The sequence below is a fragment of the Falco punctatus genome (genome assembly GCF_963210335.1).
Source record: "Falco punctatus genome assembly, chromosome: 4".
NCBI lineage: Eukaryota > Metazoa > Chordata > Aves > Falconiformes > Falconidae > Falco > Falco punctatus.
In genome coordinates this window covers 70,002,582-70,029,441 of record NC_137583.1, presented here as the reverse complement: position 1 = coordinate 70,029,441, position 26,860 = coordinate 70,002,582, and the positions used below count along the sequence as shown (strand labels likewise).

General features: G+C 42.2%; 1 protein-coding gene across 13 annotated transcripts in view; it reads left to right on the top strand.

The window, feature by feature from the left end:
- The window catches only part of KIAA1217, a 350,277-nt gene that overhangs the window by 147,084 nt on the left and 176,333 nt on the right, over positions 1-26,860 (top strand). For 11 of the 13 annotated variants that reach the window (XM_080384820.1, XM_080384819.1, XM_080384825.1 and 8 more), the window contains exon 1: positions 14,581-22,631. The exons of 1 other annotated variant lie outside the window; for it this stretch is intronic. In XM_080384820.1, the coding sequence (XP_080240946.1) occupies positions 22,562-22,631 (70 nt within the window). In that variant the 5' untranslated portion in view covers positions 14,581-22,561. Of the gene's footprint in view, positions 1-14,580; positions 22,632-26,860 lie in introns of those variants that run through there. One more of the 13 variants, XM_080384821.1, reaches the window with a different exon arrangement.

Here is a 26,860-nt window from a genome sequence, read left to right as displayed (position 1 = left end):
TGCTTCTGTCCACCTACGCCCTGGTGTGTCCAGGGTGACTGACTGAGGAGGCTTCAGTTAGTAATAGTCTTCATTAAAAAGAAGTCTTAGCAGCAGCAAACAAACCTTCTGTAACTTCATAATCAGAGATGACATGATGAGTAAAGTGAGGATACAGAAAAGAGCATTACAGAAACTTCATTCACTGCTAAATAGCAATTTCATGTAAACTGTGGATGCAGCTCAGTCCTGCCACTACCCTCCTTCCATCTCTCTTCCAAGCAGAGGCATATCTGTAGGTGTGGGAAGGGTAACTGCGCTCTCTTTACTCCCCAAGGATGCTTTCTGGGCATTGTAAAATGAGATACCAATTTTGCAGGGACCTAAGTAACGTGCGACAGGCTCTATGGAGCTTGGGACCCTGCTTTGGGAACCAATGTCTTGCATTTTAAATGTGAAATCAAGATAGCATCTGTTAGCATTTAGTCTGTATTTGGATGAACCTGGATTTTGGTATGGAAACCTAATTATTCTTAGATGACACTCCTCTTTCTCATATGAAATAAAAATCAGCATCAGCTGAATGGATCTGTAACAAATTTTATTGATGTTTTGGGAGGTACAAGCATTGTCAGTGTTAATTTAAGTATTGTCACATGCTTTCCCAGGACAGGATTTCAGTACATTGGTGCGTTTTCATACCTTCTGCCTATATGGTAGGAGCACTTAGTGCTGATCAGATGGCAGGTAGCCATGAGCCATCAAATGCCTCTCTCTGCATTTCTCCCAGAAGGATGGTCAGTTTTATTTCCCTACTTCCTAATGGAGGATTTCTTTGCCAGAATACTTCTGGAAGAATCTTGCCTGTATTTCTTCATTTCAATTTCAGCTCTTTTCCTTTGTCACGTTGACCCCAATGCTGTTCTTTCTGGATTTTCTGCACGCTTTGTTTTTCCATGTTTCCGTTTTCAGTTTGTGATCGTTTTTTTGCACTGATGGACCATCTGCCCATAACTTGCATTTCTCTATTGTGAAAAGCCATTTTGTTACATTGAAGCTTTGAGTCAGGGATGAATTCCAGTTTAATCTGTTATTCTCAAAAATTACTTTTGGTCATCTAACTTTGATGCCTGAATGAGCAACCTGGGCTCCTGATAGAGCAAATAAACCTCTGTAGAGAAGTCCAGAGCATTGTGGTCTTCCTGATCATGGATCAGATTGTCCTGAGTTGATTGGGGGCAGGGGAAGGTATGTCCTCAGGCAGGACTTGCTTTGTCTTTTGCTTTTCATGGAAGGTGATGTTTCTGCTGTGCTGTTACAATTCTTCTGTCTCACATGTAATTATTCAAAGACTAGAATCTAGCCACTAGATCATGGTTTCTCTGTTTCTCAAGTCTACAGCTAGGTCAGTAGAAGGTAAGAGACTGATAAATCTGGGAGTGGCGTGATGTATTGAGGATACCTGTGATTACCCATCCAGTACTACCGAAAATCTTGCAGAGAACTTTTTTTTTGTCAACATAGTCTCCATAAAAGAGTCCTGGAAAGGTTGTGTCAAGGCTGAAGTGCTGATAGCATAGCAGAGCTTTCAAGCTTCATCATCAGATCCCAGGGCAAAGGCACAGGTTACACAGGGATGACTCTAGCCTTCCACCCTTCTTAAGATTGTAAGTGATGTTGAGGCTGCTTTAGCTGGGGCTGCAGCACCAGCCTCTCTTTGCCAAAATCTCTTAACGATACAGAAGGATCTCTAAGAGGGAATCTTACAAGCTGTTGTGCAAGCCCCTTTCCTCAGCCTTTAAGAAAGGAGAGGATCTGGTCCAGGCTGAGGAAATGGAGACAGAGAACACTGCGTCTTTAAAAAGAACCAAAACCCAAACAAACCCCAAAACCAAAGGACCCTTCTGTTTTCTCAGTTGCTGAACTCACCAATCTGACAAGTGGGCTAATGCCCACCTTGCATCATTGCTCTAGACAATAGTGATCTCAGGGTGTAGCATATGGTTTAGCTATTGATTTGGCTTCCATTTAATGGAGATCTTCAAAACAAGATTGTTCCATGCTGTGCAGTCCACATTTATACAGCTACTCAGCAAATATTTTGCCTTTTCCTTACCTGTTAATGACAGCTGCTTCGAATATAGTTGTCAGGAGGCTGTTACCACCTGAACCTTTTTGTTCTTTGTTTTCTGACTGTTGGGCCTATCATGTGGGGTCAGTTCCCAGATTTTGCCAGGCTGTGTGGGGCTGATGTAGAAATTTTCATTTCATGTTCATGACAAAGGCAATCCGTCCACTGTTGCCCTCCATGAAGTGTCACTGGTTTATTTACAAGATCGGCTTATAAAAATACACATACAGAGTGAGTGAAAACTTGTTTCCTTACAAGTGATCTTAACACAGAGCTTTCCGGACTTGAAAGGCAAGGCAAGTAAGCATTATGCTATGATTTAGGTTTCTGCAGTAGGAAGTTTTTTAAAACAGCACATATAGATCTTCTTTCTTAAATGGCTGTGTTGACCTTTAATATAGTGGTAGCCAAAATTTTGGGGAGAGGGGGTTGGTTGTTTGGGTTTTTTAGTTGTTCCTGCCTGTAGATTGAGAGTTGCTTCCTTTTGCTGTTGAAGGCTGAGGTTGGAAAGGAAGACTTACTGCAATCTATTTCAAGAATAGTCTGAGGAGGAGGAAATTCCCTTCTTGTTGCAAATAGTCGGTGCAGAACGCTCTGCTGGAGGAGAATGGTTCAGTAAGTTAAAAAAAATTATATGAAGTTTTTATTTCATGCATATTGTTACTATCTAGAAATTTCATTATCTGTATTGGAAACATAGTATGTTTTATTCTCTTTGTTAAGGGATGGGAAGCTGTGGGTATTGTGTGTAGCTTTGAACTCAGTAAATGTGGTGACATAGCAAGGGTGAAATGTTCGGTTAGAAAAGAAAACAGTAGCAGATCAGCTACTGCTTGTAAGCCTAAACTGATGAGGTACCTCTGAGAGACTTTAGCAGTGCGTTTTATTATCCAGGAGCTTGGATTAAGAGAGAGAGGTAATTTTGCCCATCCATGTATCTGTAACTTTTTTGTCTTTTCACGTTTCAGGTTGCTTTAGGGTACTTTCACCAACAATTTAGAATCGAGAGCCTTGTTTAAATATCAATAGCAGGGTAATCCAAACCTCCCTCAAGGCACAGCTAGGTATCCTGGGTGAGGGTATTAGAGAGAGTGTTTGTCTGGATGCATTTCTGTTTCACTTTAATCGAAAGTAGAGAGGTGTTCAAGGAATGCCTAATTCTGTGCTTCATCCAAAGTGTGCGCCGCCGTGCTGAAAGCAGCCGGCACCGCAGGCTGTGGGCTGCGGACCTGGGTGCGGAGCCGAGGTGCAAGCCCTGGTGCGCTTCCGTGACACGGTGGAGGCGCTGCTGTTGCAGCGGGGTGTGGGGGGGTGTGCGCTGAAGTAGAGTGGGACCTCAGAAGTCCCCTTGCCCCCTGCTCACCCCCCCGGGGCTGGCTCAGGGAGGAGGCAGCTTGGGAGAAGTGAGGCAAAGCCCAGGATCTTAGCCAGGTCTGGCACGGTCCGTACCTCCCTGCCTGCGCCTCGGCTATTAGTAAGAAACTCGTCTTCATCGCGCTGGCTGGGAATCCACTGCTGCTTATGGGCCCCTTGTAGGAGCTGTTACACAAATGCCGAAGAGGTTCTGCACCCCAAAAGTCTTAAACTGTTGAAAACTCACGTTTGTTCTCCTTTTGCCAGCCCTAGGAACTGAGGTTTGGTAAACAAATGACTGACTTAAACTTCAGTGCAGCAGAACTCAAAAGAAAATAATCAACAAAATAAATTTTTAAAAAGCCAGAGATGGAAGAAACATCTTCCACCAGGTAATGTATCAAAGTAATCTCTGCAACTCCTTTCAAGCCAAAAATATTGCTGCACATGTGAAGTCAGTTTGTGAAGCTGCTTGTATACCCCAGCGTGCCAGCCTCACACACTGTCCCTGTCACGTACATACTAGCCTTTGAGAAGAGACATATGTATTCCAGCACTGAGTGTCTCATCCCATCCCATGTTCTGCTTTGGAACTTGACCAGGTCAGACTTGTTTTCACTTTTATCTTCCACAGACAGTATCACCTGCTTTGGATTTCTTAAAGTTCTCTGTTAAATGTGCATGCATGAATGTGAAACTACTAATGTTCATTTCATTCATGCATCTGTTTAAGAAGATTATTACTACTTTTAAGTGAAAATTAAATATTTAACTGGGAGAGGATTTCTGCAATCCATTTAAAGAATCAATAATTATGTTACAAGTAGAAGCCCAAAACCCCTACCAGAACTCAGTGGACCATTTTACCACAGGTTGTTACAGGAAATTCTTGTACCTCTTGGTAACAGTTTATAATGTAACTGATGATGAGCAACATAGAGAGGGAGAGACTTGCTGTGAAACATACAGGTGTATCTTTATGTGTTTGTACATACAGATGTATGTATGGGATAGTTCTATAGTTTAATTGTGAATAATTTGAGAATGTCAGATTGTCTTCCAGCCTATCTATACAAATTTATAAAATTGTTGAAAAGTGTCAAATAACTAAAGGTTGCACCATTTTGCTTACTTCACTTTCTTTTTCTCTAACTTTAGGCTTTTGTATTTCTTGCAAGTGAAAGCTCAGATCTCAACTTTTAAACTATATCTTAGACAAATTTCAGGAATTCACGTGCCTTAATTTTTATCCTGCTGTTGGAAAACCTGAAAGAAAATTGGTAATTCATCTGTAAAACGTTGGGTGCTTTTAGTGTATTTCAGGTATTCAGAAATTGTATAGTTAACTCTTCCTTTAAATAGAACTGCATCCATTGTCATTTCAAGTGCTGAGAAGTGGCACTGTAAGGTAATTCTTTTTGTACTTGTAAACAAGCTTCCATATGACAGTACTTTGAAAGTGTTTTTAAATTATGCTACATCTGTGTCTGATGTTAAAAGCATTAAAAATCAGCCCAAAACCAAGTCCTCCTAACAGCCTCAAAATGCCAAATATGTATACACTGTAGATATTCAAAACTGCCTATCTTTAATTTAAATAGCAAACATAAAACATAAATGCCCCCCTAAGCTTTCCCCACAAGCTTTACTGCTTTATAGACTTCTCTGCCAAACTTCTTTGGTCTTGTTTACAGTTTCCATGCCTGGGCAGAGACAGTTGTTCCCTTCCACACTCTGAGCAGAGCTATTTGGATGTCACCTTTTCTGCAGGGTCACACACCCATGATGCTTGCTACAACGCCCAGAGCACCCAGTGCCACACACCTTTGCACCTTCTTTAGTTGACCCTTGCCACCCTGCACCAGGGCTGGCGAAGACAGAACTGTGGAGGTACCGTGGCACTGCAGAAAGAACCACAGCAGCCAGAACCGACCTGTCTGTGGTGCAAAACCATGGGGTTTAATTTAGTGTTGGGGAAGCAGCCAGATGGGGATGATGGTTGCAGTGATCTGTAAACAGGGTCTGCAAAACACCTCTGGAGAGTAGGCTGGCCACATGGCTATGTGGTGGTGAGGTAGCAGAAATCATGACCTGGTACCCGGATTGAGTGGTGGAGGGTTTGTGCAAGGTATGTGATAGTGTGAAGGGGCTTGCACTGAATTTGTGTAAGGGTGGTAGAAGCTGTTAGGGCTCAGCAGCTGAGTATTGGTAAATTAAACCAGTGGCAGGCTGAGAGAGACGAGGTCAGCAAAGCCAATACTGTTTTAAAACTTAAGTCAGTGCATAGGGTTCACTAAAAAAGAAACCTTCGTTACATTTTAATTTTTTACCTGATTTGTGTTCAGAAATATTACATTGTAAATGAAGTATGGTGTCTTTTTAGGAGGCAGTAAGGCCTCGTGTATAAAAGAGAAGTTAAAACACATTAGTAAGGTTACGTATATGTGGGAACCACCTTGTGCAGGTATTACCAAGCTACATTAAATTTTACCTTGACAATTTAGTTTTGGCCAAAAACCCGTAATGTATTGGGATTTCAGGGGCTTTAAGTCAGAGTCAACAGAATTTGTAGGTTGTACTTTTGCAGCAAATTGTGATATTTTTTTTTTACAGACTCATGAGGTTCAGCATGGTGAGAGGAAATTAATCCATCACTGGAAACTGTGTGAAAATAAGGTTTACTTATTGTTTGGATTTAAATTTATTTCTGTGCTTATTGATTAATTTAAAGTGTAGGAATAAAAATTACTAGGTTATATTACAGTGGCTAAATCTTGACAATAGTTCTGTAGGAAACAGACCATGTAAATGCAAAATCAGAATAGTGTGTTTTCCTAAAGTTGTACCATATGTTAGTTGATTAACAAGTTGTAGGACTATTAGAAGATCTTGGCTGCTGGTAAGAAGGAGCATCTGTTTTCCAAGTCTTTTATCCAATATGTGTGAAGACTGCCAAGTCAAGTTTAAGGTTCCTTTTTCTTCTTTTTTTCTTCTTCCCCCTTTTTTGTTTTTTTTTTTTTTTTTTTGGGTGGGGGGTATATCAGCTTTAAATTCCTTGATATTTTTCTTTCCATAAGCATCACTAATGCATTCTTTGGGTTTAAATCTAACCCCATCCCTGTGAAGAAAATGCAGTAATGTTAAGAAGTAATGCAGAATGTCCCATGTGCAGGCATTTTATATGAGCAGTTCAAAATTCTTCCAGCATCACAGCTTGTATTTGGTGTAAGGCTTTATGTTTTGGTTTTATCTTCAACCAGACACCAATCCCAGTAACTAAAGGGCAATTATGAACACTGAGTTTTCCTTCAAAACTTAGCAGTTCACATTGATGTCATTGCAGTGAGTGTGCGGAGTGCCAAGTGTGCATGCCTATATAAATCATCAGTGTAACTATGAAAACAAGCGTCATGGGTTTTTACAGAGTAAAATGTACCATCTTCCATTTAAGAACTATTTTGAGATCTTAAGTAGAGTTTAAGTGGTTAATCAGTCTTATTATACTGGCTTGCAGCTGATTTTCTTGTGGTCTAGCCAGTTTTGGGGCTGTGGTGAGAGCCAACAGTCTGAGGCTTCACCCTGAAGACAAATGAAGTCTTAGGGAAAGACTGGAGATTTTAAGTTGTTTCATGCCTGCCTTATAGAGAACTTCTGCTCTTCTGTGTTCAAGATCACAATCTGAGGTTTCCCAAACAGCATCTAAGAATAACTTTACCTTTTCTTATCCAGGCCTGAAAAAGTTACTGGACTTTTCTCTAAGATGGGGATCTTACTTTAGCAATCTGCTTTGACATGACTTCAGGCTCAGGTTTGTGCACAGCACTTTGCTCAGTTACCTGGGAGGAAAAGGTTGCCCACTGCCCACCAATACCAGTCACAGGGAGTGCATAGGATGTGCTTCGGCATGTTCCTCTTCTGTGTTGTTGAGAATGAAAGGCAAATTAAAATTTTAAAAAGAGCCTTTTTTTAAAAAAAAAGAAAAAAAGTGGTTTGCATGTTGCTAATTTGTAATATCTCTATTGGCAAAGTCCAATTTCTCTGTTCATCTGATTTCCCCATACTTTCATTACAAGGCTGTAATTCGAAGCTGTGAATAACATTTTGAAACAATGGGTGGAGATCAACCTATTTTCTCAGTGCTTTGGGACTTTCCGTGGTAGGAAGCTGTTTGTTTAGTTCTGCAAAAATTGCATGTATTTCATTGGCAGGACATCGAGCATAGCCCTCTGATGACCACGAAGTGAAAAGCCAGGACAAGCCTTAAAATGAAGTAGCAAGACAGGAAGCAATTTCCTCTGCTTCTGCTGGGCTGTGTGCTTTAAGGGACAGCAGCTTCAATGTCTGCAGCAGTTGGATGCTCACTTTCCCTGTAGGTAATCTCGCTGACGCTGGAGAGCCTTCAGCTGTTGTAAACCCCCAGCCCAGCTCTCTGCCTCTTATCAGTCCAACTATGCACTCTGTCCAGCTACCAACAGCTTGAAATCTCAACCTTTTAACTATGCCTTCATCTCTACGTTCTGCCATAGCTTTTCTTCATGTGTTTTCCAGCGGGGCCTATATGGGGCAAAGTAAGGTATGTTGTCAGCAATACGTGTTGAATATGATAAGCCAAGAGATGAGAGAACATACAGCTAAGCAGGCAGTCACAGTGTGCACGTGTGTTTACGTGAGAGGAAGAAGTGTTACCTTCTGTGCATGGTGCCATATGCTACGCAGACCTGAGATCCCAGTGCTGCTCAGTAGAGCCTGGTGTGGATGCCGTGATGTGTCTACATGGATGGAGGTCAAAGTGTAGAAGGAAGTGCTGTCTGCAACTCTTCTGGCACAGCCACAGCAACCACTCATGAAGTGTTATGGACGGAAGTTTTAAGAGCAGGCTTCATGCTTCGGTTTTCAAAGCTTGGCCAGGAGTCATGCAACATCTCCATCTGGTAAGGGATTGCAAACAGAAAAGTAGTGCAAGGGAAAGACAGACAGACCTCAGCCTTGTAAAACAGCATTTTATGGTGGTGAGTCTCCTTAGAATATTCTCTGGATTGGATTGTTTTGTTTCAAGGAGGTGTTTAAGAAACTGATTGTCTAGACTGCTGGCAGCAAAACAGTATGACAAAAAGTGTTGGGAAAAAATAGAAATAGGAAAGTGAGCCTAAAGTTTAGGTTTAAATATGTGCTTGGCTTTTGAGGAAAACAGTCTACGTGGGAATCACTTGCTGTCTAAAATATCATGGAAATGTTAAAAAGAGTATTAAAAGATATTTCCATGTATAGACAGTACATGTTTTTCCAAATAAAAAAATAATTTTATTTTATTCTTAGAACTATTTAAGGAAGTGTGATAGCATCCAAAAAGCCATATGGGCAGATGTTTCCAGGAGACCACCACTACTGCCTATGGAGAGCTGCCCACTGAGCAATCAGTGCGCTCTTCTGCCTGTGTGTGTCACCTCCTCGAACACTGGCCCTATATGTGCTGGGCATTTAATGTGTATGCTGCTTTACAGACATGGAGACATGTCTCAGGAGACTAATTCACCCCACCTTAAAATAGGTGTCTAGAATGAGTGGGATGAGTAACCTTCAGCAGGTTCCTGTTCCATGCCAGCGGTGAATTGCTTACCCTAGCTGCTTGTATTTTTGATGGCTGAAACTAGGTGAGGTGCAGCAGGTTGGCTGCCCTTCAGAAGAAGGAAGCTCTGGGATTCTTTGGTGGTATCTAAGGAGAAGTTACATCAGCTAGAAAATAGCACTCTTATTTTCTCATATTTGCAGTGTCAATATTGCAGATGGGTGTAAAACAACTCTAGAACAAGCAGCGCTTCTGCCAGCCTGCAGCCACCTTTGCAGGTCTGCAGGGGCCCTGGTCTCCAACAGAGGACACATCTGGCTGCTCTGTCCAAACAGCAGTATGCAGTAAGTTTGCTTATGCAAGGTGTTGTGAACTGTGTGCTCCACACCCATGAAGCTTTTGTGTCTTTTCTTAACCACTTAAGATTTTCTGGGTCAAAGAGTTACTGAGATACATCACTGTATATCATGTCATCTGTGCATCACTTTGAAAAACTGTATTTAATCATGCAAATAAAATGTTTACAAAGTGTATTCCCCAACATTCCCCAGCAGCTCCCTGTTACTGCAGTAGCTCCCAGTGCATGACACTCCTTACTAGTCTAATATGTTTCTGCAGTTAACACAGAAGTACATAATCTCAGGTATGAAACTGCCATTGCTTTCCTGCAAGTTTGATAATTCAGTAAGAACTGCTTTCTAAAGTACTTGAAAATCTAATGAGATTCTGGATAGGCCTCTTTCAAGTCAGCCAGTCATAACATTCCTTGAGAAATTGCTAGTAAAAAGTTTTTTACTGTGCATAGCTGCTTAATAAAAGGTGTATTATTCTTTGCCCTTGAAAAATCTCCTAACAAAAAAAAAAAAAGAAACAGTAAAAGCAAATTTCCAAAGAACTATGGGGACAAAACATCAAATGCCTTCCTGGAGAGGTTGTGTGTGGTACTGTAGACAGATATTCAGATTTAATGCTTCTAAATGAGCAGATTGCCAATGATCCTACTGCTACCAGATCCCAGCACTATGCTGTGGAATACTGTGCACTGATCTGCACAGCCTTGCCTGCCCTTACCCTGGGTCCCACATCCCAGAAAGATGGGGAAGGTTGAGGGAGGCTTGGTGCCACCCTGTACTTCAGCCGGAGTCATGCTGTCCTCCAGAGTGGCGGCTCGGTAGTGCGGAGTTAATGAGGGAGAAAAGATGATCTCAGCCCCCTTAAGCTGTATAGATCCCTTGTTCAAAAGGTTTAATAATGTTCTGACACTTGGTGGTAGCCAGAGCTTCGGATGCTGATGCCATGTAAGATTTACCCTGCATTGTCCACCACCTCTGTGGAATAGCTGAAGCACTGCAAATTCATTCTCTAGCTTCCACTACACTAACTTTCCTGTGTAGACAAATGTTTAAGGCCATTTTTAGAACAGATGAGATGATACGACTTAACATAGTGTATGCCATTCATTCTCTCCCGTATCCTCATGCCAGGAGGAGATTTTTGTACGATTCTCACTAACAGCAGAGTATTTTGATTAGGTCTGGGGTTGTTATTTTTCTGTTGTAATGTAAGTGCTTCTATTTCTTTTTGTTTAGCACATATGACAAAATGTTACTGTCAGCATTAGGGCTTCTTGTACCTTGTGAAGTGTCAGAGTAGTTGTAGCAGGTCAGACCAGACATCCAGCCCGACAACCTGTCTCAAATGGTGATGGTTACCTAGGGAAGGGTACAGGATCAAGGAGGGTACGTAGTGAATAATTCCGGAATATCCTCCGAGCTCCCAGCAGTATTTGATTAAGAGATTACTTAAAGGAAACAGAGGATTATGTCCTTTTTTTAACAGTGCTCAATGGAATTTTTTTTCCATTAACTTGACGGGTTTTATTTTTTTTTAAATCTTGTATACTCAGAAACTGCAGTGTCCTACAGCAAGAAGTTCCCCAGCTTATCAGCACTTCTACAGTGCTCTGTGAAATTAATATTCAGATCTATGTATTTCTGAGTCATTAACCTACTTGTTTCATTTGATGACCCTACAGTCTGTATTGAGAGAGACAATGAACAGTCTTTCCCGATTCAGCTTCTTTCTGTCACTCATGTTTATAGACGTCAAACAGACGTTTGGGTCATCTGTTTTGAGAATGGAGAGTCCTACATAATTTAGTTGTTCCTTATACAGAAACTGTTCCATAACTTTGATCATCTATGCCACCTTTTTCTTAACGTTTCTATTTCTGCTCTATCTTTTTTGACCTGGAGTTAATTAAAACTGCATGCAATACTAAAAATGTGGGTAGGCTGTGGATTTGTACAGTAGCATAATGATATTATCTGTTCTTGTTCACTATTCTTTTCCTAGCATTTTCTAATATCTATTTGGTCTTTTAATCACTAGTGAGCACTGAGGTGAAATTTTCATAAAACACTTAAAACCTCAAACTCTCCTTTTGAGTGATAATAGTCTGTTGAAAGTTAATGTGTATCACTTTACATTTATCTACATGGGATTTCATCTGTCACTTTACTGCCTAGTCAGTGAATCTTGTGAAGTCTCTTCTTCGTAATCAGCCCTTGTCTTCACTGAATATTGTAACGTTCTCAGCAAGCTCTGCCACCTCACTTAAACCCTCTTTTTCAGCTCACTAAGGTTGAGAGGGGCCTGGACCAATGCATTCTCTGTGATGCAACTGGTAATCTCCATCCCCTAGGAAATCTGGCTTTTGTTCCAATGGGGTCTTTCCTGTCATTATTCAGTTTTTTATTGAGTGGAGGATCTCCCTTTGTTTCTTTACCAAGGGATATTGCTGCATCCCCTGTGGAAATCTAAGGGAACCGTGTCTGCTGGCTGTCACATGTCTGTTCTCTCACTGGGTTGGGAAATAAAAATGCAGTTCTTGCTTCTGCTTTCTTTGACCCATATGATCTTGTGTTTCAGGTTCTCTCTGCAACATTAAATTATTAATTTCACAGGACCACATGTGGGTTTTGCTCCTTGCCTAACACGCGGTCCACATGGAACGTGTCATGAGGCCTACTGGGGAGTGGCATACACTACTTTCTGAAGTCGGGGGAAGTGTTTATGGGTCTTAATTTAGCTCCATCAGCAAAAGAAAATTACAAGCAATAGTGCCTCTGTGGCTGAATTTGTGGTTTATTGAAAACTGTGGCAGAGCCCACAAGATGAGGAGAGAAAACAATGTCTGATTTTAAATTTCAGCTGTTGGCTGCAGCTGCAGTTTTCAGAAAGCTTTTCAGCCTGGTCCTTGCCCCATTTTCTTCTACCTTCCTTTTGCTGTAAAAGGAAGCTGAATTGCAACACTGAAGACTCCATGACTTAGTTTTTTTAGTACAAACAACTTAGACTTTAAATGGCATGGCTTTGAGCATAGGCTTTATCAGATGTACGTTATTTAAGAAGGGGCTGAAGATACAAAAAAGTTTAATTATTTTTTTAAAAGTCTGAATGTATAGCAGCGTATTAGATGTTTTTAAAAAAGTAGACTGTGAATGATTTAAGCTGTCTGCAAGGGCCTGAGTTTTTGTGTTTATTTTTATTGAGATGTCACTCCTTCGACAAACTAACAGCCTCAGAATTCACAGTTACCTATCATGTATTGAATAAAGCTGCTATATTCTTAAAACCTGTGACAACTTCTGCAAGATTAAGGGGAATTAGTTTTCAATCAAATAAAGAATCCCTGTGTCAGGGCAGTCCCATGCTGATGAAGACAGCTGAGGAACTGAAAACATGCTACCTTTCAGCAGCTGAGGCCTTATTCATGTCTTGGAAACACTCCTGAGATTTGCATGGAGCTGTGAAGAAGAGGTATTTAGTGACGATTTCAAAAGTACTACCACAGTCTTAATGTCCGTGACTAAAATAAAGTACAGTGTAAGACAGTGTTGAAAAAGGACTTCATGCTGCCCAGGAGGCCTGGTGTGGCCTTGTCCTTGAGAGGAATATTTCTCAGATTCTTAACTCAGAAGACCACCCGGTCTTTTCCTTGCAGGGTGGAGAAAGCAAACAAATTACCTTCTGTGATGGTGGGGAAAAGAAAGTGATTGATTATTACTGCCTGTAGCATTTTAGCCCCTAACTGTGGAATTCAGACTGTATTTTCTGGCTGCATTTAGGCACTTCTTTAGGAAACTTCAGATTTGGTTTAGGGTGTTCCAAGTGATGTCAGACTTGTAAAGCACTCTGTCCTAATTTCCATTCTGCAGACCATCTTCTGCACTTAGGTTTACTCCCGTAGTCCTGGGTAGAGAATAGCTCTGGATAGAGCTGCTCTACCAGGATCCAGCTATTCTTGATTTGAGCTCTTAGGGCAAGACTCCTTGCAAAAAAGCAGACTAAAAGCACTGAATGAATACTGCTCATGGGTTGTAAACTCATCCTTTGCTTACCCAGTGCCCTCATCCATGGGCATTCCTGTGTTACTCTGTGCTGTGAGAGAGGATTTATAGGAGCTTATAAAACTTAAAATGGAGGCATGTAAGTAAGATTGTTATCTTGTTTCAAAGAGGTTTTGATACTTCTTTCCTTCCAGCACTTTGCCCAGAATTTCTTCCAACTGGTAAAAGGATTTAGATATCATTCCAGCTGAAGTTTTGAAGTACTATCTTTTAATGGCAGATGTAGAGCAAAAAGGCAAAAGAGGGGAAAAAAGTGGGAATTTATCACTGGACCTTGTTATGTTTTATGCTAATTATGAATGATTAAGGCAATAGTATGAAAATCATAAATAAAATTTAATAAATCACAGAATTACACTTCCAGGTGAGTCTTGGAAATCAGAGTATTGGAGTATATGCGTATGCAGTAAAAGCTGTGTTACCAGTTAGTATTTAATAACCTTTTCCTTTGGACTAAAGAAAACCTGTCATTGTCACTGCTTACTGCCTGTTCCCTATCCTCAGCTATGCTGCGTGTAAAGGCATATGCTATATTGTGTGACATACACAGATATCTCGGTGCAGACTTGCAGTTTGTGAAGGGAAGTAACAAATACAGTGTCATTTTGTGTTGTCAGTGGAGAGCTCACCTGTGAGTCATCACGTTCTTTGAAAAGTTTTTGTAGGAAATACAAAACATTTGGAATGAAATTGTCTTGGGTTATGTATTTATTCATGAGAGAGACAGAGGCATTGCCTCTGAATAAGCTTAAACATTGTATGACACCTTTCTGTGCTGACGTTGCTGCTTCTTGCGTTCACCCCAGGCAGTTCTGTGTCCTTCTTGGAGCCTGATGAGATGGATCATTGTTACTTTTTCTCCCTTTTTAGCTTCTGCAAAAGTGTTGCACAGAAGGAGAAGACCTCCCCTTGTAGGAGAAATCGGGTATGACACCGGAGTCATGTCACTGTGGCTCGCGTGGTGCTTGGGCGTTCTGCCCTTGCCAAACCCAAAGCATGCTCTCCCTTTTTGGGAAGAGGTGGCTGTGGCCACGGGCTCCCTGTCCCAGCTGGGAAGTGCACCAGCCTGACACCCCTTTCCCTGGGGGCTCTGTGCTGTTGTGCAGCATCCAGCCACACCAGTGTTTTCAGAGGTAAGCTTAGGTCATGTACCCCTTTATTACTGTTAGTATATTAAGTTCAGAAGAATGGGCTCTGATAATCCTGCTAGCTGTACTGCAAGGAGAAGATGGGAATACTAGAAAGAAAGTGAAGAGAGGCAAAGACTTGTTTTCCAAGGTGAAAACCTGACACTGAGGTATAATGGAAGTCTTTAGGAGCTCAGCTGAGGCAAGTGATTGAGGAGGAGGCTTTGAGATGGCTTTCTCACCAAGCACAGGCCCTACGGCACTGGTGGGTCTGGCAGACAAAGGGGGAGTAAGTCTGATCGCTGGAAACGGAAGTTAAGTCAGCTTTATCCTAAGGAAACAGGAGGCAATTCCTTAGCACTGAGGGTGGTTAAACATCAGTCAATTAACTATAACATAGTCTGTGAAAAGAGAATGGGGATATTTGCAAAGCCATGTTAGCCCAGGTGCAGCGAGAAAGCCTGTATTTACAGGGGTGGTTTTGCAGGGTGGATGGTTCTGGCAGTTCTGCTGCTGCTGGATGTGGTTTGCCTGATCCATCAGCTCCATCGCCCACCTTTGTGGGTCTGTGTGCTGAAATGCTCTTAAATAACACACTTGTTGCACTGGCAGCTCGGTATTAAAGACAGTGATTATAATCAACTGTCAAGCTTCAGCTTTTCAGCTGGTAATGTGCAGTGCTCAGGAGGGTTTGCCTCCATGCACATCAGACTAGGTATGTTTTGAGGTGTTTTTCTTTTTCCCATCACGCTTTTTTCATGCCTAAGAGACTGACTGCGCTGGAGAGAGTGACTGGATGTGTGCACCACAGCTCTGAAGTTAGGATAGTTTTTGGGTTTTTTTAAGGTGGATGTCTGATCTGGGAAATTAAAGGCAGAGGAAGGAGCTTTTCTTGGGGTTAAGTCAGCTGAGAGCTTGATGTCCTTCACTTTTTTTGTGCTGATCATCAGGGTAGATCTCATCACATGTGTGGTGGGGTTTGAAACAAATGCTAGTGCAGATGCAGCATTGTTCTCCTGAGATCAGTAATGTCTTCTTCACCTCATTTAAGTGTTTGGCCTTTGTGTGAGGACCCCACATCAAATTTAATGACTTGTGATAGATGGGAAGTCAGACAAGATAATCAAATGGTCCCTGTCCCTAAAGCTATGAAATCCTAAATACTGAAGAGTGAATTAATAAGTGTGCATCCCAGCAGAACAGATTGGGCAGGCCTGAGAAAGAACAGGAGCACCGCTGCTGTCAGCTCTGATTACTTTCTTACTAATCAACTGTCTTAATGATAGCATCAGCATGGTTTGGGAAGGTCAGAGAGGCACTTTTTAAGGAAGGGGCTGTACATACACTGTTGGAGAGGTCATTGATATGTTTACAGGTTGGAAGTCCTACACGAGCCCTCTGCTTTGACATCTGCCTTCAGGAGCTGGTGCTCTACAAGGAGTAGAAACAAAAGGTTTACAAACCACAACCTGTGTCCATCCATACTGGGTTAGAAATCAGATCCACATGGAAACAAAGCTGTAAGAATTTACTCTAGTTGTCTTTACGTCTTTCCAGACATTCAGATTGCTGTTTGCTGTGTATAGTATTACCTTTGTGGCAAGAGACAGGGAGAAACTAGTAAGAACAATTAAAAATGCCCAGCCCAATAAGTCACAGTGGTGCTGATCTCTCCTGTGATTTTAGTCTGAGTCTTAAAAAAAAATCTAGTTCTTGCCAGTGACACTGTGGAGAAAAGTCAAATATATGCCCAGAGATTAATAAAATGAATAGTGTTCCCAAAAAAGTGACTTTTCAAGAAAGATCATCATCATGAATTGTGTGGATTGGCAACACTGGTACCATTGTGTTAATTTGTAATCATTATTTGCTAATTATTTTACTTAAACCATTCTCCTGTTGATAAGTAAGTAGTTATGGTAATCACAACATAACGTGAACTATTGTATTAATTCAGGACACAAGCTCAATCAAAGTACACTTTGTATTTGCTATTAATTGAAGCAGTCACATGACAATCTTATAAACTCCATGTGTACTTGGTAAGAGATGAAATAAATGATCTCTTATGATTCTTTTAAAGTGTAATTGTACTTTGCAGAGAGCAACTCTCGATGCCTTTGATCACTAAAGCATGCTGCTTCATACATTTACAACCAGATCCTGCAGACATCCATGAAACCAGCAATAGTCAGTGTTTCAGGCATTAAGTCTGTTCTTCTGGCACTGCTAAAAAGTTGGACCAATTTGAATCCAAACCCTCACCAGAGCTCTGTTTGAGTAAAGTCATCCAAAAGGGAACTTATCAAAACCAAAATGCTTTACACCAGGGAGAAATGGAATTTGAATGTAGAGCAGATGGACTTAGAAGTGACCTTCTCCTCTCCCTTTCTTCCACCTCCCTCAGAAACAATTCCCTGCACTTTCCTTCCCACCCACGTATTGCTTTTTATTTGATTAAACTCTAGTGATTGAAATTTCCACGATGTAAGGCACATTTTCCTTTCACAGAGTTATTTGTTTGGTACCTTACAAAAGCAGATGTTCATATTCTCTATTTCTGTGTTTGCAGGCTGATCTCATTCCTTACCATAGGTGATTCTGTATGGGAAGTGTGATGTGTGAAGGGCTGGCCAGGTTGGCAGGCACAAGGAGGAGCTGCAGCATGTCCAGGGGCTTCAGCTCAAAGTTGGCTGTGCTGGTGGCAATGTACCAATATTAATGTTAGCTTGGTACGGTGGGATGACATCAATGGAGGGTGTGTGTGTGTGTAAAAAGTCTTAAATAAGGTGTTGCATTGGACGAGTCAGAAACATGCATACTGTAATTAAGCACATTTAGCTCTGTTCCATCTTACCTTGAGTGGTGGGAAAGGAAGTCGTGTTAAAGTGTATCTAGAGTTAGCTTTGTTGGGATTGTCCCAAATTAGAGGGGGAAATAAATTTATGAGAGAGAAGATTCACCTTTTTTTTAAACACACACCACCACCACCACCACCCTTGAATGTTAGTACTTCTTTGTGATGACCATAGTCCTTTTTCTCAGTTTGATTTAGGGCATGCACAAGTGGTTCACTGCTTTCAGACCTTTACATTTATTTAAAAAATTGGAGGGAGGAGGAAGAGAACAAGAACAAAACTTGGAAAAGAGAAAACCTAACATATTCAACATGATGTAGGTGTCCAGGTGTGAGTTGTGAGCTTGAGAAAAATGTTGTTTGGAGTGAATGAAGGATGGATGCTCTGTTACTTGGAGATGCATAAGGCACTCAACAGCACAGTGCTTGTCAGTGGGAGGTGGGCTGGGACACTGCATCCTGCGTCGTACCTGAGAGCTTGGCAGTGCCAAGTGGCAGGTGATTATAGCTGCTCTTCAGAGCTCCATTTGAAATGGAATTCGAAAGATGAATGTATCACCTGAGTATCTCATGTTCAACCTCTTAGTGACTTTTTAATAGTTGTTTTAGTGATTAAGGCTGGTGGTGGCTCTTGGTACCGCTGTCAGTCTCTGAACTTCTCTGAAGAGCTGAAACCTGTAGGTCTGACAGCACACGATGAAATTCTGTTATGGAGATGTGTAGAGAAGCTCATACTCAGTTTTCCTTTTTGCTTCAGCTGGAGTGTTACCATTTCACTCCCTGGACTAATTTTTCCTCACAAGTATGAGAGTTCTTAACGGAACTGGAGTGTATGGAGTATAAATACTGAAACTCTCCACAGATTTTTTTAACAGCGAAGGTAATTTCATTATAAATAATCCCAGAGGTTATATTAGATTGTTTGTCTTTGTAAATCTTAAAATCAAGTTCAGATGTTTTGTTTTAATCTAACCACTGAATAGTTTAACCACTATCCTTGCCTTAGAAATAGGACCCAGTTCATTAAAATCCCTTACTAAGCAGATGAGACCAAATGATCATAAAGCCCCCCTCTACATCTTAAAAATCTGCAGTTCCTTGTTGTACAGTACCAAATCAGTAGACAATTAATTTTAAAATAGTGTAAACCTCTTTTCCCCTAAGATCTACTTGCATGGATTTGTGTTGATAGAACTCGGAGATTTTTTTCATTTTGCTTGTACAAGATAGCAGCTAATATTGTATCATCTTTGGTGATACACTATCTGAACATAGTTCTTTAGTTTTAGGAGTGAGTCTATTTTAAGCATTGAGAGACCACGCCAAGGATTGCAGTGAACTTGCTGAGCACAAACGAGAATAGATGTGCTCAAATGCATTGCAGCACTGAAGCTGCTCTTTGCTGGCCAAGGTGGAAATCAGTTTCACCGCCCTCAGTGTTGTTTTTCCATAGTTTGTTAAAGTTACTTTCTCTATTTCAAATCTGACCAGACCTGGTGGAGCATCCTCTTGATGCTCCCCTCCTCCAAGGCAGGCCCAGGTGATCGCTGCCTGTGTAATGGCTTGGAGAGGTGCTGCAGTGTGACCCGCCGGAGTGCTTGTAATTCCTCCCAAACTTCTGCCTCACCCCGCCAGGTCTGATATTTGTATCTGGACTATAGCAGGGTAGACAGTGTCAGGTTGGTTCCTGTGTAGAGCATTCATGATGTTTTTCTCAGTGGCTGCATGGTTTCACATGGACATTGAGACAGATCTTTAATTATGGGATGCTGCTTCTGATTTAACTATTAATAATTAACTTCCCAATTTTTTAGTTGTGAGTAATTGCTAGATCATGGAGTCATTGTTTTATATTGTAAGTTTGACTAATTAAATGCAGCCAGCATTTGTTAATTGTTCCTTTTATGCACATGCTAAACCCAGAAGTGTTTAAGTCGCTCTGGGACATTAATTTTAAACACAATTAAAACAGCATATCCTGTTAGCAATTATTCTCTGTGCATTGTTTGATATTGATGGGTCCAGATCTGAGCACAGTAATTAAAAGGAACCACTGTTATTGTTGATCCCACAGATAAACAAATGCTGATTGTGTGCTATGAACTGGTTAATCAAGTTTATTTAACTTGTCCTTAGTGATTCATCCCAGTGACTGTGCTGGGGAGTACTTTATTTGAGCCTAATAGCATAATGGTTCTGGCTGCCTCCAGTTTCTCAGCTGCTAAAGGAGTTTCACTAATCCTTTTAAATAGACATAGGTGACATCTTAAGGAATAGCATTACTACTTACATTCATTAAATCCAGTTTGGGACCCAAGGACTTCTCCCTTAAAGAGAGGACACGTTTTGAGACCTTGCTGTCCCAACTGTTCCCTGTCCCAAGCAGCAGCAGAGATGATTATGTTTCTTGTGAGGCTGGGTGGGCTGTTTTGTTTGTTTTGATTTAGATGGTACATGTTTAGTCTCACCTTTTGCCAGTGCTCTTTAAAACTGTTCAAAAGACTGCTTCTGCAGCCACAGAAGTTCTGCTAAGGGGATACCCACTTTTCAAGTCACACGTCTGCAACCAAATAAGCAGTCTCTCTTGGATGATCTCTGCATTTTGGGGGTCCATGTTGCTCAGACCGTTTAGTAGCATCAGCAATATCATTTACTGTCAGTCTCAGCAGTGGGAGCATCCTGGTGTGGCCATTAAAGCAAAAATTTCAGACTAGGTTAGCACCATCCCGAGGGGCACCTTCTGCTCAGTGGGACCCATCAGTGGGGAAGTTGAGAGACCAACTCTCTGACTTGTGCTCTTTGCTGTGGAAACTAAATGGTGCTGGCTAAAATTAAATATATTTTAATTTTAATGAAGTTTTTTTTTTTTTTCCTTAAACTAATTTTCTAGTTTTTTTCCCCCACCGTGGATGGAGATAAAGCCTCCTAAGGGGCTAGAGTGCATTGATTTTGATCTTATAAGGCTCTTGGTACAAACTGTACTGATTTTTAGAGCTAACCCTTTTTTTGGTATAAGGCTGCAAAAGCATCTTCCTTTTAAGCATTTGTAGGCGAGTATGTTTTGTGCTTTCCACTGTGTTATTTCAGGGTAAGGTCTTTTTAAATGCCTTTAGTTTCCCAACTCTTAGTTTCTGAGCCCTGTGCATAGCAAATGTCTTGGTACAGCTTTCATCTTGCTACTCCAGGCAATTGCATTGGCTTTGTTTTCCAGTCAAGGGTTTCAGAGTTATTTTCTATTGCAGTTGGTGATGTTCAGTGATCACTGTTCCTGTAAGAGCCCCCTTCTCCTTCCAGCTGGCTGTGAATATAAGTTGCAAGAGGCTCATCGCGCTTGTCCAGACTCTGGAAGACCTCAATCTTAAAGGCACATTCCTCCATATTGCAAAAGGCAACATCAGATAAGCGTGATGGCTGGCCATCACTTCTCCTCCTAAAATAGTCCCCAATCAGAATGAGCAGGAGTAACCCAAGGCCAGTAAAAACACTCCTATAAATACAATGTGTATCACACTGTTTTCTTTACATTGCAGGGCAACTATAGGAGTATTCTGTTGGGAGCACTGTACTGCAGACCTTAAATAGTGCTGCTAATGTTTAGATTGTATTTTCATCTCTTCTCTGTTTTCCGTGCCAGGTTTCTGGGACCTTTGCCAGGTTCCAAGACCATATAGAATGAATTGTTAAAAAGGAAAATAAATATTTCTTAAGTGCTGGAGAATATGTATGTCTGATCTAATGAACAATAATTTTGTTCATTTATCAATTGTTAATTGTAATATACTCAAATGGCTTTCTTGCCTGGAAAGGGGAGGATTGGGGCATGAGGAGAGTGATCCTCCTTGAGCTTCTGTACTGAATTTATGTATACACAAAACATTTCTGCATTCAATAATCCAAACAGACGGGATGACATTTCTGCCAGATAGAGATGTAGAAGGAACCATAAGGGAATTTTCCTAGCCTGTGTGGACTGGGTGGTTGAGAGGTCATTGCAAGCAATTTAGCTGATGTTATATTGAAGTCAGAGTTGAAGGAAGCTTGGAAGGCCAGATTACGCTAGGTTTGTTTAAAAAGACATCCAAGATGCTAACTGTTATCTGGCGTTGCAGTACGAGATCGATTTAAATGAGAAATTGCGTATTTCTATTGATATCTCAATTATGCTTTGTTCTTGACTTAATTCAGAAGTTGTCAGTGGATAAACTTTCCGGTCTCGAGGCTGTAACTCAACACTGAGTTTGTTCCACCATCTCTGGCTCTGCGCTATGATTTCGATAGACGAATTTGGTCTGATATTCTCCACTAAATCAACACATGTGGCATCTGCTGCAGTCTGTGGGATTTGATCTCATCCTTCTCAGCTGCGTTATTTTTTGCCTCGCAGCCCGGTGGATCTGCTGGTTCCCATGCAGGCTTCCGGCCTCCGACCCGCCAAGAGAGAATTAGTTTTGGGTTTCTGTACGCTTTGCTACTGAGGCTTCAAAATCCCTCTTAACCCAAGTCCCTGCTTACATATTGCTACCATTCATTTTTATTGGCTTCAGTAAAGTTGAATTCCTGTATCTTGATTTTTCCCTAATTCGTTCTCTGAGCAGCTTGAAAGAATTCAACAGAAAACAAAACCTCAAAGTGCTTATATAATGAATTACTTTTAAACGAGACGCTAAAACAGACAGAGGAGCATTTATCAGGAATGTTTGTGGGCTTGGTGGTTACGAGCTTAAAAAAATATTCTGTGGAAAGCCTTTTGTCCCATGACAGAGATTTAAAAGGCTGCGGATTCGGATTCCAGCAGAGACTCAGGCCTGTAATCACGTTTGAAATGTTCCCTTTCATAAGGCTGCGCGGCTGCCGCGGGAAGCGGCCCGGCTAGGGGCTGCCTGCAGCGGAGCCCATCACCTGTTGGGGCCCAGGGCGCGGGGGCGCGTCCGCCCGCTGCCCACCGCCCACCGCCCACCGCCCGCCGCCCACTGCCGCGGCAGCAGCCCGGGGCCGGCGCGGCGGGCATGCGGGGCGCCGCGGGGGGCTCGCCGCGGGAGGGGAGAGCTGCCTTTCTCCTCCCCGAGGCTGGCGCTGACAGCCCGGGCGCAGCGGCTTCCAAGTTGGAGAGGGGAGCCTGTGCGGTAGGCAGGGACAATGGAGGAAAATGAAAGCCAGAAACTTGAGCTGTGCATGGCTTGCTCCACAGACAGCAGGCAGATGAAGGGTAAGTAAGGGAGTCGGGCGAAGATGGAGTCACGTTTAACCGTGCCCCTCGCTGCCGCTTTTTAGAACTGGAGGCAGAGTGCATGGGGGAGAAAAGCATGTCTTTCTCGTGCTAATGGCTCTGCAGTTTTCCCTACTGCTCCGACTCGGCGAGGCTAACTTTCTCCTCAGAGAGATCCCTGCCGACCCTTCGGAGCAGGGAGCGTGCTGCATTGCTGTCACGGTTTGCAGGACGCTGCCTGGCGCGGAGGGTGCAGCTCCCGCGAGGGGGCCCGAAATCATGGCACGTTCCCTTTAAATGCGCTGCGTGCCTCGCCTAGGGCAGAGAGATAGCACTTCTTTCGTAAAAGTAGGTCTGGGCTCATCTTTTCCTCGGGGTGGCTTTTAGAAGAGGGAGATTCACGGCAGATTGTCACAGGGTTAGTTGACTTTGTGTGAAATCGGTGGGTTTGTTTTGGAGCAAAGCCAAGAAATTGCAAGCGTGGTTTTCACGGCGGGTCAGCTGTGGTGTGTTGCTCGATGTATTTTGCCTAAAAGTGAAGGAAAACTTTCCTGGGGAATTCTTCGTGGGCTATTCCACGTGGTGCATAACGTTCAGGTAGCATGACAAACACCTAATCTAATCTCTATCTGTTATGGTATTTGTGGAGCACCTGTGAACATTCCCGGTTCGTGTGTATTGTATTCCTCCTCATAGGCACCTCAAAAGAAGTTGTGTTACTGTGCTGCTGTGAAAGAAATAGCGCATGGTCGGGTACATGTGGTTAAAAAAAAAAAAAAAAAAAGACACAAGTTTGCAAGTATGTAATACCAGAAAGTCGTTAATAGAGAGCTTGGGAGGAAAAAATACTCTTCTTGGCAGTTCATTAATTGCCTGATGCCCTTCTAAATATTTTTTAAAGTTAGAAGACTGGAAAGTGCAAGTCACGTGCATCTGTGTCTGTATATATTTATGTGTAGTGGGATGGAAATCTTCACTTAAAGGATGTGTCCGAATAGGAGAAAAAACCACCTTCAGTAACATACTTCTGTACAAATCGTATGAAGCTGCCTGAAAACATGTGGAGCTAGAAAAACAGAGGTCTGACTGGATCAATCCTATGATTCCCCAAAACTTTGAATGCTCATAACCAAATGCAGTAGTTTTGGCCCATATCCAGAGTTTACGTTTGAAAGTTCCTTGGAAAGAGAGCAAATTGTAAAGACAGTAGAGGAAATTAGAAAGATTCCAAATAATCTCAAACCTATTGCTAGCATAAATATAATGGAGGTGAGTTTGACTCACACTGCAAAAATTGTAGTCCATCAATACGGTTCAGGTCCATACTTGTACTTTTCTGAAATTATTCTGAAAATGTTCCTCTCTCATGTCACCTTGGTTGCAAACCAAGACTATTAAAATCTTCACATTTAAAATAATGAAGCAAAGTGACTTTCCTGACCTTTGTAGACTTCATGGAGGGTGTGACTTAGAACTGCGTACCAGGGCGTGTTGAAGGACTTTTTTATCTTTTTTTTCTTTTCCTTTTTTTCCCCTTTTTTACTTTTTATTTTTTAATTTCTATCTTAATAGCAATTAATCCTTCATGATAATCTTCCTGATAATCCTGGGCACACTGTTCTACACTGCAGACCCGGGCCTTTCCTGTAGTTATATCCACTGTAGTAATGGGTGATGTTAAGAAATCTTGAAATTTGTTTTCAGATCAGAGAAGCAACTCAAGTGTAAGGGTTACTCAAGACTTTGGATAACCCAAGTCCTCCCCTGTCAATCAGCTAGTTTTCCTTTTTGTTGCCCTCTAGACTTGCTACTTTGTTGAACAGAAAGACCTTCAGCTTTTAGCTTCTGGATATGCGGGAAGGAGAAAGGGAGAAAAGCTTATCTTGCACCTCTGTGTTTTCCGGTGGCTTCTCTTTATTCCTTTTCCAAGGAGGGTACTTGCATAATTTATCCTTTTGCTACTCTTCGCTCTCTTCTGGGAACCACCACATGATCCTTCACACATTTCACAGTTATCTGTGGGGGTTGATCTTTAGGCCTATTATCTTCACTTGGAAGATACAGGAACTTTGCCCACGCTGTTATTGAGCAACTCCAGTGTCCAGAAAAGCTCCCTCCATTTCTCCTCCCTGTAGCAGTGGCCCACACAGCAGCTGTGGAGCTTATGTGCCGTGAGCTACACAGGGGGGATTTCACTGTCCCGCTTTCAACCTTGCCATCAAAGTCATTTATCGCTAGCTAGGAAGTGGCTAGGGAAGATTTTTTTCAGCAATTACTAGGGGAAAGACCCATACTCAAACATGACAGAGTGTGGTTTGCAAAGAAAGTCACGTGCTGCTGTGTGCTGTAATGCTTCGGGATCCTGCTAAATGCCCAGGTCAGCTCGATGGCAAGACTAGCAATTAGTTCGCATAGTTTACATTCCTTTCTTTTCACTGGTATTTATACAGTATTTTCAAAATAGATGAAAGAAAAATAAGATAATTTGTAATCTTTCTAATATAGAATGAGAAAAGAATGTTATTTTTGATTCCTTCTCAAGGTTTCACCCAATAACAATTAGTGGTAAAACACTTTACTTGATATGCCTCTTTATGTTCCAGATAATGAGCTTTTTTCTTAAACTATTGAAATGACCGAAGTGCAGAGTAGGGAGAGGTTTTGCATGAGAATATTTAGGACCCAAAATACACATTCATGAGCTCTTCGTTGTGTTTGCCAGTGTAGGTTTACCTGCCTTCTTGAGGAAGTGCCTGCCACCAATTCAGTGATTGAAAATGCTGCTGTGACCATACTTTAAGGGTTTATACCAAATTGCTGCACTCAGTCACCCACGCTCAGGCTGACTGCCTCGATCTCCAAGGAAATCCCTTATTTATGTCTGCCGCCTTTGTTCCAGCAGCCTCAGGAATATAACCTCCGGGCTCTCAGTGCAACAAATTAAAGATGGTAAATTCCAGCCAGCCCTATTCCACCTCTTTTTTTCCTCCCATGTAAAATCCATTGAAATGACCGTGAAGCTTTCAGAAACCATTTTGACTGAGTGTATCTGGAGTAGCCACACTTAAATTATTGCCAGCAAAACTCCTTTTTGCCACTTTTCTCAAACAAGCTGAGTGCACCTGGTGGTTGGTGCTCTGAATTTTCGGTCATCAGTGAGGCTGGATGTTTTTTAATTGGGTTGTGTTTGGAAAAGTTGAGTGTGTGTGTGTACATGTGAGGCTGCTGCTCTGAAGGTTTAACCATGACTGTGCTTCTAAGAAGGTCTTGGAAGGTGCTGTGGAGATCAGAGATGGTGTTTTGAATCTGTCTGAGAATCTGCATAAAACTTCCCTGTGAACCAAACCTGTTTCCAAAGCCCTGCCTGGATCTGTGCTTATCAAAGCGTGGTGCCACCTGCAGCCTGGGCTCCTGGGGCTGGTTCTGCTTTTGGGACGGGGTTCCATGAATGCAAATGGGAGGGGGTTGTTGGTAAATTGGAGTCCTTTAAGCATTACAGGGAGCTTACAGAAACATGCAAAGCCTTTGAGGCCCTTTCAGGGCTCTGTCCTGTGAAACCCGAGGGAATTGGTTCTCCCTGTGAATTGGTGGGACATCACACTGGCAGCGTCTCCACCGACGGGGGATTTACTTTATTACCAGGGCTTGATGTTACGTGGGACTTGGCAGGCACTGGTCAGTGCACACCAGAAAGCTGAAAAATCCTCAGCACAAAATCCTGAGGCAAGTGGCAGGCAGGGTGTCAAACTGAGGGATTGAGCCATAAAAAGAAGCGAGTAGGTGCCTGTTTCCAAACAGCAGTGCCGTATAAATGGCAGCTCACGGGGGAGATGGTCGCTGGTGGGATAAAGGGCTCCGAGGTGAAAAGTGTCTGCTGGAGAGGAGTAGAGATGTATTAAAAATAGAGGAAGGAGTTTCCAGCTCCTGGGGAGGTGCTGTAAAGGGTTAATGCTCACAGGGGCGGGTGGGGCTGCCCAAAGATGAGGAAGGCCGCATCAGGCTGGAGAGGCCTTTTCAGTGCTTCTGGGTTTTGGTGTTTTTTTTTTTTTTTCCCCTTTGCTGACAAGAGAGGGAGGGATTTTTCAAAGGTATTAGGTAACAAGGCTCCAGACCACACTTTTTCATGCACCAGAGGGTTCGTATTACACAGTTACCTGAAGATAAGCCAGCACTTACATACCCTCCGTGTCTGCCTATCTCTTTACAAATGTTATCGTGGTCTTTGGCCT